This window comes from Chrysochloris asiatica, unplaced genomic scaffold (assembly GCF_000296735.1).
Source record: "Chrysochloris asiatica unplaced genomic scaffold, ChrAsi1.0 scaffold00004, whole genome shotgun sequence".
NCBI lineage: Eukaryota > Metazoa > Chordata > Mammalia > Afrosoricida > Chrysochloridae > Chrysochloris > Chrysochloris asiatica.
Genome location: NW_006408522.1, coordinates 7,968,000 through 7,985,012, shown reverse-complemented (window position 1 = coordinate 7,985,012; position 17,013 = coordinate 7,968,000). Strand labels below are relative to the sequence as shown.

Here is a 17,013-nt window from a genome sequence, read left to right as displayed (position 1 = left end):
CTGGGCCAAATACTGTGCTGTTTTACCTAGGAAGCTTCTAGGATTTGGTCTGCTAAAACAGTTAAATTTAATACTAACATGATACAATAGTAGTTCTCCTCTATGGAAGCAAACACTCAGGTCCCTTCACAAACCTGCTTAGTCAGAAAGAGTGTGAACGCAATCCAGCATCTGTACTTTAACTAACACTTCAGGAATCTTAAGGCTGTTTAAGTCAGTACCTGTCACAGGAAGGAATATAAACTAAATGGTCTTTAATATATGCAGAATGTTGTACAACCATCACCATAATCGACTCCTTATCGTCCCCAAAAGATACCCGACAGTCATTTGCAATTACTCCTCACTTCCTCTCATCCCTCCTCCACAACAGCCCTAGACAACCAGCTGCCCTTCCCCCATCTCTCCTCTGCCTACATTCTGTCTCTGTGGACTTTTCACACAAATGGTTATTATACAGTCTTTTGTGATTGGCTATATATATAAGGAGCTCTGGTAGCGTAGTGGTTAGGAATTGGGCTGCAAACCGCAAGGTAAGCCGTTTGAAACTACCAGGTGCTCTGTGGGAGAAAGACGAGGCTTTCTGCTCCCGTAAAGATTAACAGCCTCGGAAACCCTGTTCAGGGTCGCTATGGGTCAGAACCGACTCAACGGCACTTAACAACAAAACAATATATATATATATTCTCTCTCTCTCTCTCTCTCTCTCTCACACACACACACACACACACACACACACAAATATATATAACTTAACATAATGTTTTGAAGGTTCATCCATTTAGTAAAATGCATCAGTACTTCATTTCCTATTTATGGCCGAGTAGCGTAGTGGTTACGAATCGGGCTGCGAACCTTAAGGTCAGCGGTTTGAAACTACCAGCCGCTCTGCGGGAGAAAGATGAGGCTTTCTACTCCCATAAAGATTTACACCCCTTGGAAACCCTGTACTGGGTCGCTATGGGTCAGAACCGACTCAACGGCACTTAACAACAACAACAACAAGATCCCACTATACGAATATATCATATTCTGTTTATCTACTCGTCAGTAAAAGGGCACTTTGGTTGTTTCCACTTTTTGAATATTAGAAATAATGCTGTTATGAACATTTATGTATGAGCTTTTGTGTAGCTGTGTTTTCATTTCTCTAGGGAATGTATCAAGGAGTGGAATCTCTGGGACATAAGGTAACTTTGGAGTCCTAGTGTAGAGCTGTGGGTTAATGCACTGGTCTGCACAGTCAGTCTGAACCGCAAGGTAGGCAGTTCAAGCTCACCAGCTGCTCCTTGGAAACCCTATACAAGTCATTATGGGTCGGAACCAACTTGACGGCACTTAACAACAACAACACGGAAACTTTATATAGAACCATTTGAAGAATTGCCAGTCTGCTTTACAAAGTAGTTATAACAGTTTGCATTCCAGTAAGTAATATGTAAGTTTTACCACATCATCAACTCCCACTTCAATATCCTTGCTGTTGGGTGCCATCTAGTCAGCTCTGACTCAGAGTGAGCCTGTGCACAACAGAACGAAACACTGCCCAGTCCTGGGTCATTCTCTTAACTGCTGCAGCCACTGTGTCAATCCATCGTTTTCCCTCGTTTTCCACTTTAACCCAGCACATGCTCTTCCCCAGGATTGGTCCCTCCTGATAACATGTCAAAAGTTCCTGAGATGAAGTTTCACCATCCTCCATTCTAAAGAACATTCTGGCTATACTTTTTCCAAGACAGATTTGTTCCTTTTTCTGGCAGTTCACTGTATATTAAATTTAATATTCTTTACCAACACCATAATTTAAAGGCATAAATTCTTCTTCTGTCTTCCTTATCCATTACTCATAGCTTTTGCATGGATATGAAGTGATTAAAATATGGTTTGTGTCAAATGCACTGTAAGTCCACAAAGGAACATCTTTGCTTTTGGACACTTTAAAGAGTTCAATCTTTTGTAGTCAAGTACAATATGTCATTTTACTGTTGCTTCCCTGGACTAGGACTGTGGATCCAAATAAAATGAAATCCCTGATCACTTCAATCTTTTCTCTGTTTATCATGTTATTGCCTATTGGTTCACTTGTGAGAAAACTTGTTTTCTTTATGTGGAGATGAAATCCATACTGAAAGCTAGACTCCCTGATCTTCATCAGTAAGTCCTTCAAGTGCTCTTCACTTTCAGCAAGCAAGGTTGTGTCATCTGCATATCACAAGTTACTCAGGAATCTTCCTCCAATCCTAATGCTGTGTTCTTCTTTATGTGGTCCAGCGTCATGGATTATTTCCTCAGCATGCACATTAAATAACTACGGTGAAAGGATACAGCCTTGACACACACCGCTCCTGATTTTAACTAGTTTGAACTACTGTCTCTTGGTCTGTGTATAGGTCCCAGGTGAGCAAAACTAACTCTTCTGGAATCCCATTGCTTTCAATGTTAATACCATTCATTTTGATCCACTCAGTTGAAAGCCTTTGCACAGTCAATAAAACACAGACAAATACCTTTCTCTAATTCCACCAGGATTCATCTGACATCAGCAATAATATCCCTCCATCCATATCCTCTTCTGAATCTATCTTGAATTTCTGACAGTTTCGGCAGTGTACTATTACAAACATATTTAAATTACCTTCAACAAAACTTTACTTACACGAGAAACTACTGACATTGTTTGATAATCTCTTCTTTCTGTTGCATCACCTTCCTTTGGAACGAGCACTAATGTGAATTTCTTCCAATCAGCTGGCCAAGTAGCTCTCTTCCAAATTACTTGGCATAGACAACTGAGTGCTTCCAGTATTGCATTCATTTGTTGAAGATCTCAAGTGGTATTCTGTCAATTCCTGGATCCCTGATTTTCACCAATGCCTTCATTTTAGAATTATGATCCAGTTAGACTAGTGTGAGGAGAGGAGCGAACATTCTTTTACATGTGGGCATCCAGTTGTTCTAGAACCATCTCCTTATTGAATTGTCTTGGGATCAATTGACCACACGTGTGAGAATTTATTTCTAAACTTTTATTCTATTCCAATGGTCTATATGTCTATATTTACACTAGCACCACACTTGTCTTAATTACTATGCATTTTGTAGTACGTTTTGAAATTAGGAAGTATAAGTCCTCCAATTTTGTTCTTTTTCCACATTGTTTTGGTTATTCTGGGCATCCTGAATTTCCACAAGAGTTTTAGAATAAGCTCATAAATTTCAGCAAAGTAAACAGTTGGGATTCTGCTAGGGATCATGCTGGATACTCAGTGGGCTTTTTTATATTATGAAAAATGAGCCTGTTGCTCTTGAAGGACTTAAAGAATTCAGGCGACATTTAGGGCCCTCCTGAAAATAGCATTCAAAGTCTGAGCCATCGTTTACTACTTATTCTCTCTGCTTTCTGTGGGAAATGTATTCATTAAACAATAATTGGAGACCAGGAATATAAAATTCAGTCAGTAAACCTCTCAATCTAAAATCAAGTAACAAAAATATCTGGTGCATCCAGCCTGTATCAACCCCTCAGACTTGCACAGGAACAAGGACTGTCGGCCTACCTTCCACAGGCTTTGTTACTATTCCAGTCACTCCACCAACAATTCCCTGAAAGAGAAAGCAATCAAGTTTCACCTGACTGGAAGGTGCTTAACTTTAAACCAACCACTAGAGGTCTCTACAGACATACTGGAAATGACTTGAAGAAAAAAATATTTGAGAAGTTATTTCATAATGTGAACAACATGCACTGTGATTTAAAAAATATTATGTCAAAGTACATTTTAAATGCAATCACCTTGTAGCATAAAACTTTTATATTGGAAAGAACACTAAAGGAGGTGAAAAGATTCTAAATCCAGCTGTGATCCCAATCAGCTATATAAACATGAGTACTTGGTTCAATCTCTTTACTGGTTTCCACATTAATAAAGTGAGCGTGGTAAGTCAAATCATCACTAAGATTTAATCATCAATTTTAATGAGGTTACTTAGGAAATTGTGGAAAACGAAAATGAAGCACTCTTCCAAGAACAGTAAGTTATCTAACCAATAAAGCACTTCATAGAATGCAAGACATAACATTACAAATCTCACACAAACAGCAGTTAGTTCCCTGAAATGGTTTCCAAAATTAATAAGTTTACATGTTCTTTAAAATTGTCAAGCAATGAGAGTATTCATACGTAAATGCACAGGAAGAGAACTAAAAGATACAGCCTAAACTGAAAAGATTCGCTATCTCTGGGAAGAGATGAAGGGCAGTCGTCTTACCTATAACGCTTAATTACGTGTAAGGAGAACAGTGTGCAGACAGGACCAGTACATTTTTTAAAGAATTAAAAGGTAAAAAGGTAGTGCCTGGTTTGTCAACACTTGATTCTATTCATCTCTTTGAGAAGAAGGGTCTCTTGATGCTGACCTGAACAAGTCAGTACTTACCGCATTGGTCTGCTGCTTGCTTTCCCTTCTACACTAGTGCTAACCTACCATCATTACAGTCTCACCCCAGTCAAAGTGCCAAACAAAACTGAGGCTTCGGGAGGTAAGATTTGGTGGTAATACTGGAAAGGGAGCAAAACAGTTAACAGGAAAAGCCACAATGTTTCTCTACTGCTACGCTAACTGAAGGAGCTCTGGTAGCGTAGTGGTTACAAATCAGGCTGCGAACTGCAAGGCCAGCAGTTCGAAACTACCCTCTGCTCTGCAGGAGAAAGATGAGGCTTTCTGCTCTTGCAAAGATTTACAGCCTCGGAAACCCTATTCAGGTTCGCTATGGGTTGGAAGCAACTCGATGGCACTTAACAACAACTCTAACTGACCTAGACTCACAAGTAGGATTTTGAGTATCAGCCAGCTACAGTACATATTCTAAATCACATATTCCCAAATATCTATGTACTATGTTATTGTTAAGTGCCATCAAGTCGGTTCCAACTTACAGTGATTCTGTATAGGGTTCCCACGGAGCAGTTAGTAGGTTTGAACAGCTGACCTTGTGGTTCACGGTCCAATGCTGACTCTACAGTGCCACAGCAGGCTGAAATTTGAGATCCTACTTGTGAGTCGAGGTCTGTTAGAGCAGCAGCAGAGAAACATGGTGGATTTTCCTGTTAACTTTTTTTGCTCCCATCCCCAAATTACCACCAGCTCTATCTCCCAAAGCCCCAAACTGTTTGGCACTCCGTGGTGAGACTACAATGATTGCAGGTTATTAGTGTAGACGGAAAAGCAGTTCCAGTGAGATGCTATAGGATCAGCACTGTACTGAGAACCACTAGGTGAGCAGGTCAAACCCAGAGCTGCTCCTCAGAAATCCTATTTATAGTCGCTATGAGTTGAACCTGCTTAATGGCGCATAACAACAATAGAACATATTCTAAAACATACAGAAGTTTCCTATTTCTTATAGATTCACCAGGAGACTTACTCGCAGAAAGCCCTTTCCTCCTCTGGCCAGGCTGTCTCCAAAATCTTTAGGCTGTCGACCCATCTCTTCTCTTCTTTTTTGTTGGTATTCCTTGTCCATTGTAATTGCTGCTAACCCTTTACCGACAGAACCGGTGATTCGAGAGACAACTCCTGCAGCACCACCTGTCCGAAGGCCCAGGGAAGTTAAGCCACACGCTTTCTTTAGCGGTTATCACAATGCATAGTCTACAGGTGCTTTAAACTAATGTTGTTGCTGTTGTTGTTGGGTGCCAGTGAGTCCATTCTGACACTTAGACATCATGTGATAGATGAGCACCGCCCCATAAAGAATTCCTTGCTACCATCTTTTTGGAAGTAGATAGGTCTTTCTCCCACAGAGCACTGGATGGTTTCCAACTGCCAACTTTTTCATTAGCAGGCAAGTGCTTAGTCACTTTACCGCCAGGGCTTCATGATTAGAAATTAAAACAGGCATAAAACTATGTCTCATACATGAAAATCTAGAAATTTATTTTTCCTATTTTCTGTTTATCAAGAAGAGGAATGAAAATTTAAAATACAATGAATGAATATTACCAAGACATTTTAAAAAAGAGTGAGGGGTCAGTATTAAAATTATTTTCTATCTAAAACTAAGAAAGCATGTCTTTTATAAGAATTATTATAAAATGACTTCTCTTTTATTAAGTATGTGGTTTTTATAAACTATAGCTATAACTAACTATATATAACACTACAGCTATCCATTGTAATACCTATAATGAAGCCTATGTATACACAAACACACACACACATATGTGATACAAACCTACTGTATGTCCAAAGAGACTTCTTACACCAATCACTAACCCTTCAGCAAATTCTTCAGGGCCCTGAACAGCACCCTAGTAGTACCAAAAAATAAAAATAAAAAATGAAGTGTGGTATTTGAAGTTTAAATAAGTATAAAACTTTTAATCTAACATTTCAGGACATCCATATTGATTTACAATCTGTAAAAATCCATTAACATTGTGTTATACAATTTTTACCCTGTACCTCAATGTACTGAGGAAGTACCTATTTATTTACACTTGCAGGCACTTTCAACCCACATCTTCTCAGAAAATTCCATTAGAATGAAAAAAAAAAAAAAAACAGATGGGGGAAAATCACTGGCTTTGATGACAATCTCAAGTGGACTTCCCAGTACAACATTCTATCAGATGTTGGTAGCAAGGCTGAGAGCAGAAACTTAGCTCTCTATTTTTGGCACTTTTGTTTTCCTATTTATTCTCTCTGCTTTGTCCTTCTAATACCCTCACCACTTTGAGCATCTGTACCCTTTCAACAAAGAAGAGCATTTAAAGCTCAATTAAAGCCTGAATATGAAACAAAGTCAGTCATCTTCTAATCCCCTATAATCCTTTCTATAATAGTCAAACAGTCTGGAAACTTGTACTCTAGCTAGCTCCCAAATGTCCTTACAACTATGTTAAATCCTGGGAAATGTGGGCATGTTTAATTGCCCAGATAGTTCAATTAATTTAAAAACAATCTTTCCATGTCATCTTAATACATTTAAAAATAAAAATATTAAAATCATATATTCCTGATATTTGCACATTATTCAATTTCCAGACACAAATAAGATATAAACTGTTAGAAAGATCCATTTTTCTATAGCTATGTTTGAAAAAAGAATACCTGGAAAGGTTCATAGAATAAAGCTTCAACTCCTTCAGTGAGCCCTCTAATTAGTCCATATGGGTTCCCAAGCACATCTAAACCCAACACAAGGACATACATCTGTTTCAAGAACTAAAGGAAAGAAAACATGTAAATTAAGTCCTTTGCAACTATATGCTAAGACACAATAAGAAGAAAGAAAAAATGGGGGTGGAGCTACATATTAAATTAGGTCCTAGAGTGGTGCTGTACGATAAGCACTGGGCTGCTAATTGCAAGGGCAGTTAGTCGTTCTTTGGAAGCCCTATACATGGTTGCTCTGAGTTGGAGCCAACTCAACAGTACTTAACAAAAACAAAGGAAAACAGTTTGTAATATCCATCTGTCAAGTCCATTAATTCATCTTTTACTATATGCCAGGCACTACCAATTTGATAGGAGTCCTGGTGTGGTGCTGTGGGTTAATGTGCTAGACTGCAAAGCCATGTGAACTGCAAGGTCAATGGTTCAAGCTCACCAGCTGCTCCTTGGAAACCCTACACAGGGTCGCTATGGGTCAGAACCAACTCAACGGCACTTAACAACAACCAACTTGATAACGCTTAACCACTACAACAATGCTAGCACTTTACATGGGTCTGATGGGTACAACTCTACCATTTATCATTATGTGACCTTAAAAGTTGCTTAGCCTGGGAAATCATCTATATAATGGGAGTTTATATTGACCTTGTCTGATTATGCTCATTAAATAAATACATAATCCAATAACTGTTAGCTAGTAATGCCTTATCATCACTATTACTATTAAATTTTGCTGTTGTTAAGTGCCATTGAGTCAGTTCCAACTCAGAGCGACCCTGTAAAGGGTTTCCAAGGAGCAGCTGGTGAGTGTAAACTGCCAACCTTACAGTTCAAACCGACCTTGCAGTCCAGTGCCTTATCCTACAGTGCCACACCAGGACAACCTCACTATTAAAGTAGATGGGGAATAATTGGTAACTAAGACAGAAAAGAAGTGAAAATATCTTTATTTAAACATGCAATACCATAATGTCTATAGACATCATAGGAGAAAGTTCTCCCATCAAAGGAAGAAAAGGGAATGTCACCTTGGAGTTCTATGGTACAGTAATGGCACCCAAATGGCCTGGAACAACTGCTATGTATTTCTGTGACAACTGAACTGTAGAGCATCTGAGGCATGAGGAGGAGGAACTTGGCTTAGATTTCCTCTCAGAATTCCTACAGACTACACTTAGAAAGTAAGCTCACTGAAGAAATAAAGTGTAATGAACTCCAAATCACTGTTCTTTCCAAAAGAGGCAATCACAAAGGGAAAAAGGCACTGGAGGAAACTTTTTAAAGGGTATTATGTATAGGGAGTAAAGAAATAGAAGTTAATCACTCAAGGAAACTACTAAGCAATGAGATTCCTAATGAAGCAATCTAGACAAGCATTGCAAACTATACAATCTCAGACAAATGCTTTGTTTTGATATTTTATGAAGCATGTTCCTTATGAGCTACCATCATAGGAAATTACCTGTTCAGTGTAATGTCTAATAACACTCCAAACGAGCTGATCTCTCTTGTAAAACTGGTATCGAATTTCATAGTAAGCAAGGCTGGGAAGAGAAAACGATTCAAAGGGACTAAAATTATAACCTGGAAAGGGGGTATTTAAAAGTTAAACCAAAAATTAATCCTAGCTAAGTATTTCACAATTGACTTTACACATATGCCACATACAATTTAGGTGAGACAACTTAATGTCATGGTAATACAATTATTATAAACACAAGCCACTCACAATAAAACTTTCACAAATATATCAAAAAAGTTTTACATCCCACCAACTCAGTGAACTTTCTTCTCATCTTTTCCTACTTTGAATATCTTTTCTATGAAATTTTAAATACTTAAAAACATTTTGTAAGACACTTTTACATTCACATAGTGACTTAGTATTTCTCAATGTTATTTAAAATTCTATATACCTATTTTTAAGGGTGTATAGACAGTATTTCAGCATGTGTGTGTTTACATAATGAACATTTCCTCCACTGTGAGATATATATAGAATTTTTGGTATAATAATCAATGTTTCAGATGACCCTTATGGTCTTTTGCATTTCAAGATTAGTTTCTGGACTGAATTCCCACAGACAGAATTCATGAATGAAAGACTACAAAAATACTTCACGCTCTTGATATGTACTACTTTCCAATTATCCTAATACTAATAAGGAAGACCATAGAAGAACTGATGTAGTTGAGTTATGGTGTTGGAAGAGTATATTGAAAGTACCATGGGCTGCCAAAAGAACAGACAGATTTGTGCTGGAAGAAGTACAGTCAGATGGAGGCCAGGATGGCCAAACTTCGTCTCTCCTACTTCAGACATATTGTCACTGGAGAAGGATATCATGTTTGGTAAGGTGGAGGGTCAGAGAAAAAGAGGAAGAATCCCAACGAGATGGATTGGCACAGTGGCATCATCAATGGGCTCAAGCGTAGCAATGACTGTGAGGTTGGCATAGGATCAGACAGTGTTTCCTTCTGTTGTGCACAGCATCACTATGAGTCCATACCGACTCGATGGCACCTAACAACAACAATTATCCTAATAGGGAAAAAAAATCTACTTCTCAAAATCAATCCATTCTAGTACTAGAATTACTTATATTTTGAAATATTTGATAACTTGCAAGTACAATTTGATCAATAATAAAGGAAATTTTTTTCCAAGTATCTTTTGCTACTATATGAGGGATTTTCAGAAGTTCATGGAAAAATGAAAATAAAAGATAATGAAACTTTACCACAAACTTTTTGAAAGCCCCTGTATGGTTTCTCTTTAGTGCTTTGGGATTTTTAGGGTTTTGTTATTACTGTAACAGCTATGAATCATTCTCTGACACACTTATTAAAATATTTTTCTAGTTCTTAGTGTTATAATTGTTTTCAGTTGTTTTGTTATAAAATGATTCATTTTATGCAGTCAAATTTATTTTGTATTTTTCAAGGGAATTTTTTCCATTGCTTTTAAGCTTAGAAAGACATCCTCTATTCTGAGATCTGATAACAATTAACTTCTTCCTTTTAACCCCTCAATTCCTCTGAAATTTGGCTGTTGTTGATGTTAAGTGCTCTCCTGTCAGTGCAGACTCACAGCGACCTTATACAGGGTTTCCAGGACCGCTGGTGAGCTTGAACTGCTGACCTTGCAGAAATTTGGTAGTGTGCATGTTAGGTGAGTTATGACCTAAATGGATTATTTTTTTTCTCCCAGGTAACTACTTGTTCCAAAATTCAACCATTTAAGTTTAACATTTATCAAACTTTAAGTGTCTGGCACATACAAACATTCTCTTATTAAGTGTAGCAATGAGTTACTAAGCTCTTTAACTTGTCATATGAATATATTGAAATATCACCTATCTCATATCACGTATTTCTTTAGTTTAACAATTTAAAACATAATCAATTTATAATATACTTAAATAATTCAATTTCCCTTGTAGGTTAGTGTGTTCTGTAGAAATAAATAATCTAAGAAAACATAAGAACTCTTTACCTTATCTTTATGAATAAAATAGGCATACCTACAGGATACGGTAAGTAAGTAGTTCTGAGTTCCCATTTTCCTGAACTAACACTCTAGCACTAAACGGAGGAGCATCCCGCAGCACAGTCTTGGTGTAACTGGCTGTTGGGTGCTGAGACACGCTCTTACTGAAACACAAGGTCGTCCACGTCAGTCAAAGTGGCACCTATGCTCTTCAACAGCAAGTTGACAGAATGAATGGCAATCAAATCTTGTTTTTCTTTGTCGGATTCGCCTCCAGAACCCAATGACAGACTCAAGTGCAACTAAAAGAAAATAACTGTCAATTAAAGAACTCTAGAAAACAATTTACATATCTAAGACGTCACTTTTCCAGATTCAAATAAATGTTAGAACTTTATATTGGAGACCTAAAGAAATTTTGCTTTATTTATAACTCTATAGACTATCAAATAAGAACGCTCTAATATCTGATCCACATTTTTTCCCCATAAAATATAAATTACTCTGTTCTAAAATAGAGCTGTATCTTACTGGAAATTTATATATACTGCTGGGTGCATAAGGAGGGAAGAAAATGCATAATCATTTTATGAAGAGAAACATATTAACTAGCACCCAAGTACTCTACCATTCAAAATAATAGCTAATCCTTTTTCACCCAATTAAGGTAAATCACTGAATGTTGTTGTTAAGCACCATCAACTCATTTATGACTCAGGAAGACCCTTACAGAGTGCTAACATGGTACTGTAGGATAAGCACTGACCTAACAGCCACAAGGTTGGCAGTACAAACCCACTCCTGGGAAACTCTATACAGGGTCGCTGAGTCAGAACTGACTTGACGGTGCATAACAACAACAACATGCTAAATCACTGATGATTGATTGATGTGGAATGCCGCTGAGTCATTTCTGACTCATAGAGAACCTGTACAGGGTTGCTGAGGAGCAGCTGGTGGGTTTGAACTGCTGATCTAACAGTGAGCAGTCGAGTGCTTATCCTAATGTTGTTGTTAAGTGCTGTGGAGTTAAGTGTTAAGTCTAGTGTTTATCCTGTTGTTGGTGTTAAGTGTCTGTATAGGATTTCCAAGGCTTTCAACTTTGTGGGAGCAGAAAGCCTCCTCTTTCTCCTGACAGGTTATCCTACAGCGCCACAATTACTAAATTGACAAACTTAAAAATGAGTACAAAGGTGGCAAGATCCCACATCCACCTCCACTTCAGTACTGAAATATTAAATCTTTACATTTCCATTTGCTTCTTCTTTTTGCTGTATAATCATGAAACAGAAACAGAATCCCCATGGTCACGCCAAGGATTCCAACTCATAACAATCCTACATAGGGTTTCTGAGACTACACATCTTTATAGGAACACACAGCCTCCTTTTTCTCCCTCAAAGTGTCTGAGAGGTTTGAACTGCTGACCTTGCAATTAGCAGCCCAATCCTAAACCATATAATTAGTACAACAGTAAAGGAAGGCACAGGCAGAATGGAGTGTCACAGGTGGAAATACAACAGATGGTGCTCTTGTCTCATCCTGTCATTCCCTAAGCATTTTCCCTAACAGATTTCAAGTGAAGCAAGCTTAGGCAAGGCCAGCAAAACCTGGCTTGTTTACGTTTTCCTTTGATTTGGACTTCCATCCATCTGCAGAGTCAGGGAGTGGTGTGATCCAAAACAGGGAAACGTAAGTGGACCAAGGTTCCCACCTTTGCCGAGAGCAAAGTCACCATGGGAGAAGAAAATGACTATGCTTCATAATATTCATTATTTAGCGTCAGGGAATAATTACCAGGGTGTAGGAATATGATTAGGTACATAATCAATTTGTAAAAGACCTAAGATTATAAACTCTATGATGTCATTTTACAGTTCCCATGGCAAATTTGACAGTTGTTGGTGTTGGGTGCCATCAAGTCAATATCAACTCATAGCAATCCTATACACAACACAATGAAACACTGCCCGGTCCTGGGCCAACCTCACAATTACTGCACGCTTGAGCCCATTGATGCTGTCACCTTGTCAATCCATCTCGCTGGGTGTCTTCCTCTTTTTCTCTGACCCACCACCTTACAAACATTATATCCATCTCCAGTGACTTGTCTCTCCTGACAATATGTCTGAAGTATGAGAGACGAAGTTTGGCCATCCTGGTCTCCAAGGAGCACTCTGGTTGCACCTCTTGCAATAGAGATCTGTTTGTTCTTTTGGCAGCCCATGGTACTTTCAATATTCTCTTCCAACACCATAACTCAAATGCATCAATTCTTCTACAATCTTCCTTATTCACTGTCCAACTTTTGCATGCACATGAGGTTATTGAAAACACATGGCTTGGGTCAGGTGAACCTTTGTCCTCAAGCTGACATCTTTGCTCTTCAACACTCTAAAAAGGTCTTGTGCAGCAGATTTGCTTAATGTAATATGTCGTTTGATTACTTGGCTGCTGCTTCTTTGAGTGTTGATGGTTGATCCAAGCAAAATGGAGTCTTTGACAACTTCAATCTTTTCTCCACTGCTAAGAATGTTGTTTATTAGTTTAGTGGTGAGGACTTTTATTTTCTTTGCATTGAGATGCAATCCATACTGAAGGCTGTGCTCTTTGACCTTCATCAGTATTTTAAGTCCTCTTCACTTTCAGTAAGCAGGGTATTATCATCTACATATCGCAAGTTGTTAATCAGTCTTCCTCCAATCCTGACACCACGTTTTTCTTCATATAACCCAGATTCTCTGATTATAGGCTCAGCATACAGGTTGAATAAGTATGGTGAAACAATACAACCCTGTTGCACACATTTCCTAATTTTAAACCATTCAGTGTTCCCATGTTCTGTTCAAGCTACTGCCTCTTGGTTCCTCATGAGCACAGTGAAGTGTTCTGGAAAACTCATACTTCACAATGTTTTTCATAGCTTGTCATGATCCACACAACTGAAAGCCTTTGCGTAGTCAACAAAGCACAGGTAAACATCTGTCTGGTATTCTCTGCTTTCAGCCAAGATCCATCTGATGTCAGCAATGATATCTCTCATTCCACATCCTCTTCTGAATCTGGCTTGAACCTCTGGAAGATCTCTGTCAATGTTTGCTTTCAGCTATTTCTGTATTACCTTTAGTAAAACTTTACTCGCATATGGCATCAAAGATATTTTCCAATGATTTCTTCATTCTGTTGGGTCACCTCTCTTTGATATGAGCACAAATATGGATCTCTTCCAATCAGTTGGCCAGATAGTTGGCTTCCAAATTTCTTGGCATGGATGAGTGAGTGCCTCCAGTGCTGCCTCACTGTCTTGAAAGATTTCAGTTTGTATCCTTGGTGCCTTGTTCTATGTCAATTCCTTCAACGCATTTTGGACTTCTTCCTTATCATTGGCTCTTGATCATATGCTACCTCTTGAAACGGCTGAATATCAACCATTTCTCCTTTTGGTACAGTGACTCTGTATTCCTTCCATCTTCTTTAGATGCTTTCTGCATCATTCAATAATTTGCCCAGGAAAATCCTTCAATAATGAAAGTCGATGCTTGAATTTTTTTCTCCAGTTCCCTCAGCTTAAAAAATGCTAGCATGTTCTTCATTTTTGGCTTTGTAACTTCTGGATCTTTACACATTTTGTTTTAATATTTGACTTTGTCTTTTTGAGCCAATCTTTGAAATTATCTGTTCAGCTCTTGTACCGCCTCAGTTTTTCCATTTGCTTTAGCATCTCTATGATGGAGAGCAAGTTTTAGATTCTCTTCTGACATCCATTTTGATCTTTTCCTTCTTTTTTTTTTTTTAAACTGCTTTTGTATTTTAACTTTTTTTTCCCCAATGTTTTATTGTGAATTATTTGATAGTTTAAATGGAAGAATATTAGCCTTACATTCATCTTATCATATATCATTTCATTGCCATGGTTACCTTTCTTATCTTCTTATGACTTTTTGCTTTCTTCCTGTATGATGTTCTTGACGTCATCCCACAATTCTTTGGTCTTTGGTCTTTAATATATAAACTCTGTTCTTCAGATGATCTCTGAATTCAGGTGGGATATATTCAAGGTCATATTTTGGCTCTCGTGGACTTGTTTTCATTTTATTCAGCTTCAGTTTGAATTTGCATATGAGCAATTGATGGTCTGTTTTAGAATCTGCCCTTGGTCTTGTTTTGACTGAAGATATGCAGCTTTTCCACTGTCTCTTTCCACCGATGTAGTCAATTTGATTTCTGCGTATTCCATCTGGTGAAGTCCATGTGTATAAACATTTCTTATACTATCTAAAGAAGCTTTTGGAATGAACAAATCATTGATTTTGCAAACTTCTATCATGAGATTTCCAGCATCATTTCTATCACCAAGGCCATATTTTCCAACTACTGATCCTTCATCTTTGCTCCCAACCTTTGCATTCTGGTCACCAGTAACGATCAATAAATCTTGATTGCATGTTTGATCAAATTCAGATTGAAGAAGTTGGTAGAATTCTTCTATTTCATCCTCACTGGCTTTCGTGGTTGGTGTATAAATTTGAATAATACTTGTATTAACTGGTCTTCTCTGTAGACTCATGGATATTATCCTATCACAGACAGTGTTGTACCTCATGACTAATCTGGATATGTTCTTTTGGACAATGAATGCAACACCATTCCTCTTCAATTTATCATTCCCAGCATAGTAAACCATGTGGTCATCAGATTCAAAATGGCCAATACCAGTCCATTTTAGCTCACTAATGCCTAAGATATCAATGTTTATGTGTTCCATTTCATTTTTGACTATTTCAAATTCTACCAGATTCATACTTTGTACATTCCATGTTCCGATTATTAATGGATGTTTACAGCTGTTTCTCTTCATTTGAGTTGTGCCCCATCAGCAAATGAAGGTCCCATGGGCTTTTCTCCCATGAGCTTTACTCCATTCAAGTCATCACGGTCAACTCTACTTTGAGGAGGAAGCTCTTCCCCAGTTGCATTTTGAGTGCCTTCCAATCTGAGGGGCACATTTTCCAGCACTATAGCTGACAGTGTTTCTCTGCTATTCATAAGGTTTTCAGTGACTAAATAATTGGAAGTAGTTCGTCTCTCCTTCTTCCTAGTCTGTCTTCATCTGGAAGCTCATCTGAAACCTGTCCACCATGGGTGACCCTGCTGGTATTTAAAATACCCGTGGTATAGCTTCTAGAATCACAGCAACTCACAAGCCACCACAGTACAACAAACTGACAGCAGACAGTAGGCATTAAATAAATTTTGGTTGAAAGTATTATTCAATCTCAAAAAACAAAAAAATCTGATTTTACCTTAGTAATGATAAATCGTGTAAAGCTTATCACACAAAACAATATCAATGTTAAATGTAATACTGTGAATATGTCTAATATTATTAAATTGATACAACAATTCAAAATAATTCTTATTTTATAAACCTATTCAGTTTTTGAATGGACTGCTGAACTCAAGTGAAATAGAGTACTGTAAACAGTTTTTGAGAATGTAAGGGATCATCAATACTTTAAAATAATTACTTAATTGTAAATCTGGTCCATTACACAAGTTTAGAGCATTATAGGTTGGTAGCATTTGTGGATTCACTAAACAGCCACCTTCTCCTATGAAAGCAAAAAAGAACAAAAAGAGAAAAGGAAATGGGTTCACAAAGTACAAAATCAGGCAAGTGAAAGGTATCCAATTTTCTACTCTCTTAGTTACAATCAACTTTTGGAAGGAAGAAAAAAAGCCACCTCCACAGTATCATGCCTACCTCAGCGTTTTCGCATTCTGGCTAAGGCACCCATTACGGCTTTCTGTTTAGATAGTGACTGTCGTTACAAAGTGCAACCAAAACATTAAACACTGGTGGGTGCTTCTATGCTTAATTAAGAAATGCTTTGGTCAGCTCCTTCTTTGAACAAAGGGGTTATTAATTCAGACCAGAAAACACGCACTGGTGGCTCTCTCTGGGAATTATGGCTGCACATATGTTACAAGGGATTGTCTTAACTATTTCAATTAATCAAGCAAAATTCCTGCCAAATTACTTGATGGAATATACATATCTGTGCAATCTTTCCAAATTTAAAAAGTAATCATTATAACAAACCTTAACAGGAGAAATATGGAAATGTTCAAAGAAACTAAGAACTGATATATCAGTCAGTGAAGCTTCCATTAATTCTGTGTTTAGAGCATCAATATCTTGTTGGATTAACTTTGTCTGAAAAAGATTAAACCAAGAATTTCTATTTTAATTTTTTTCCTGTATGACAATTAGATAAAAAAAATAATTGATTTAATTTTTCTAATTTCATTATTTTGTGCCAAGAAAAAAAAAAAAAAATAGC

At 37.7% G+C, this 17,013-nt stretch overlaps 1 protein-coding gene across 4 annotated transcripts in view; it reads right to left on the bottom strand.

The window, feature by feature from the left end:
- The window catches only part of VPS13C (vacuolar protein sorting 13 homolog C (S. cerevisiae)), a 249,499-nt gene that overhangs the window by 31,743 nt on the left and 200,743 nt on the right, over positions 1-17,013 (bottom strand). For all 4 annotated transcript variants that reach the window (XM_006831581.1, XM_006831578.1, XM_006831579.1 and 1 more), the window contains 7 exons: positions 16,773-16,886; positions 10,835-10,971; positions 8,642-8,723; positions 7,114-7,227; positions 6,236-6,311; positions 5,426-5,589; positions 3,558-3,603 (listed from right to left, as the gene is read on the bottom strand). In XM_006831581.1, the coding sequence (XP_006831644.1) occupies positions 3,558-3,603; positions 5,426-5,589; positions 6,236-6,311; positions 7,114-7,227; positions 8,642-8,723; positions 10,835-10,971; positions 16,773-16,886 (733 nt within the window). The remainder of the gene's footprint in view (positions 1-3,557; positions 3,604-5,425; positions 5,590-6,235; positions 6,312-7,113; positions 7,228-8,641; positions 8,724-10,834; positions 10,972-16,772; positions 16,887-17,013) is intronic.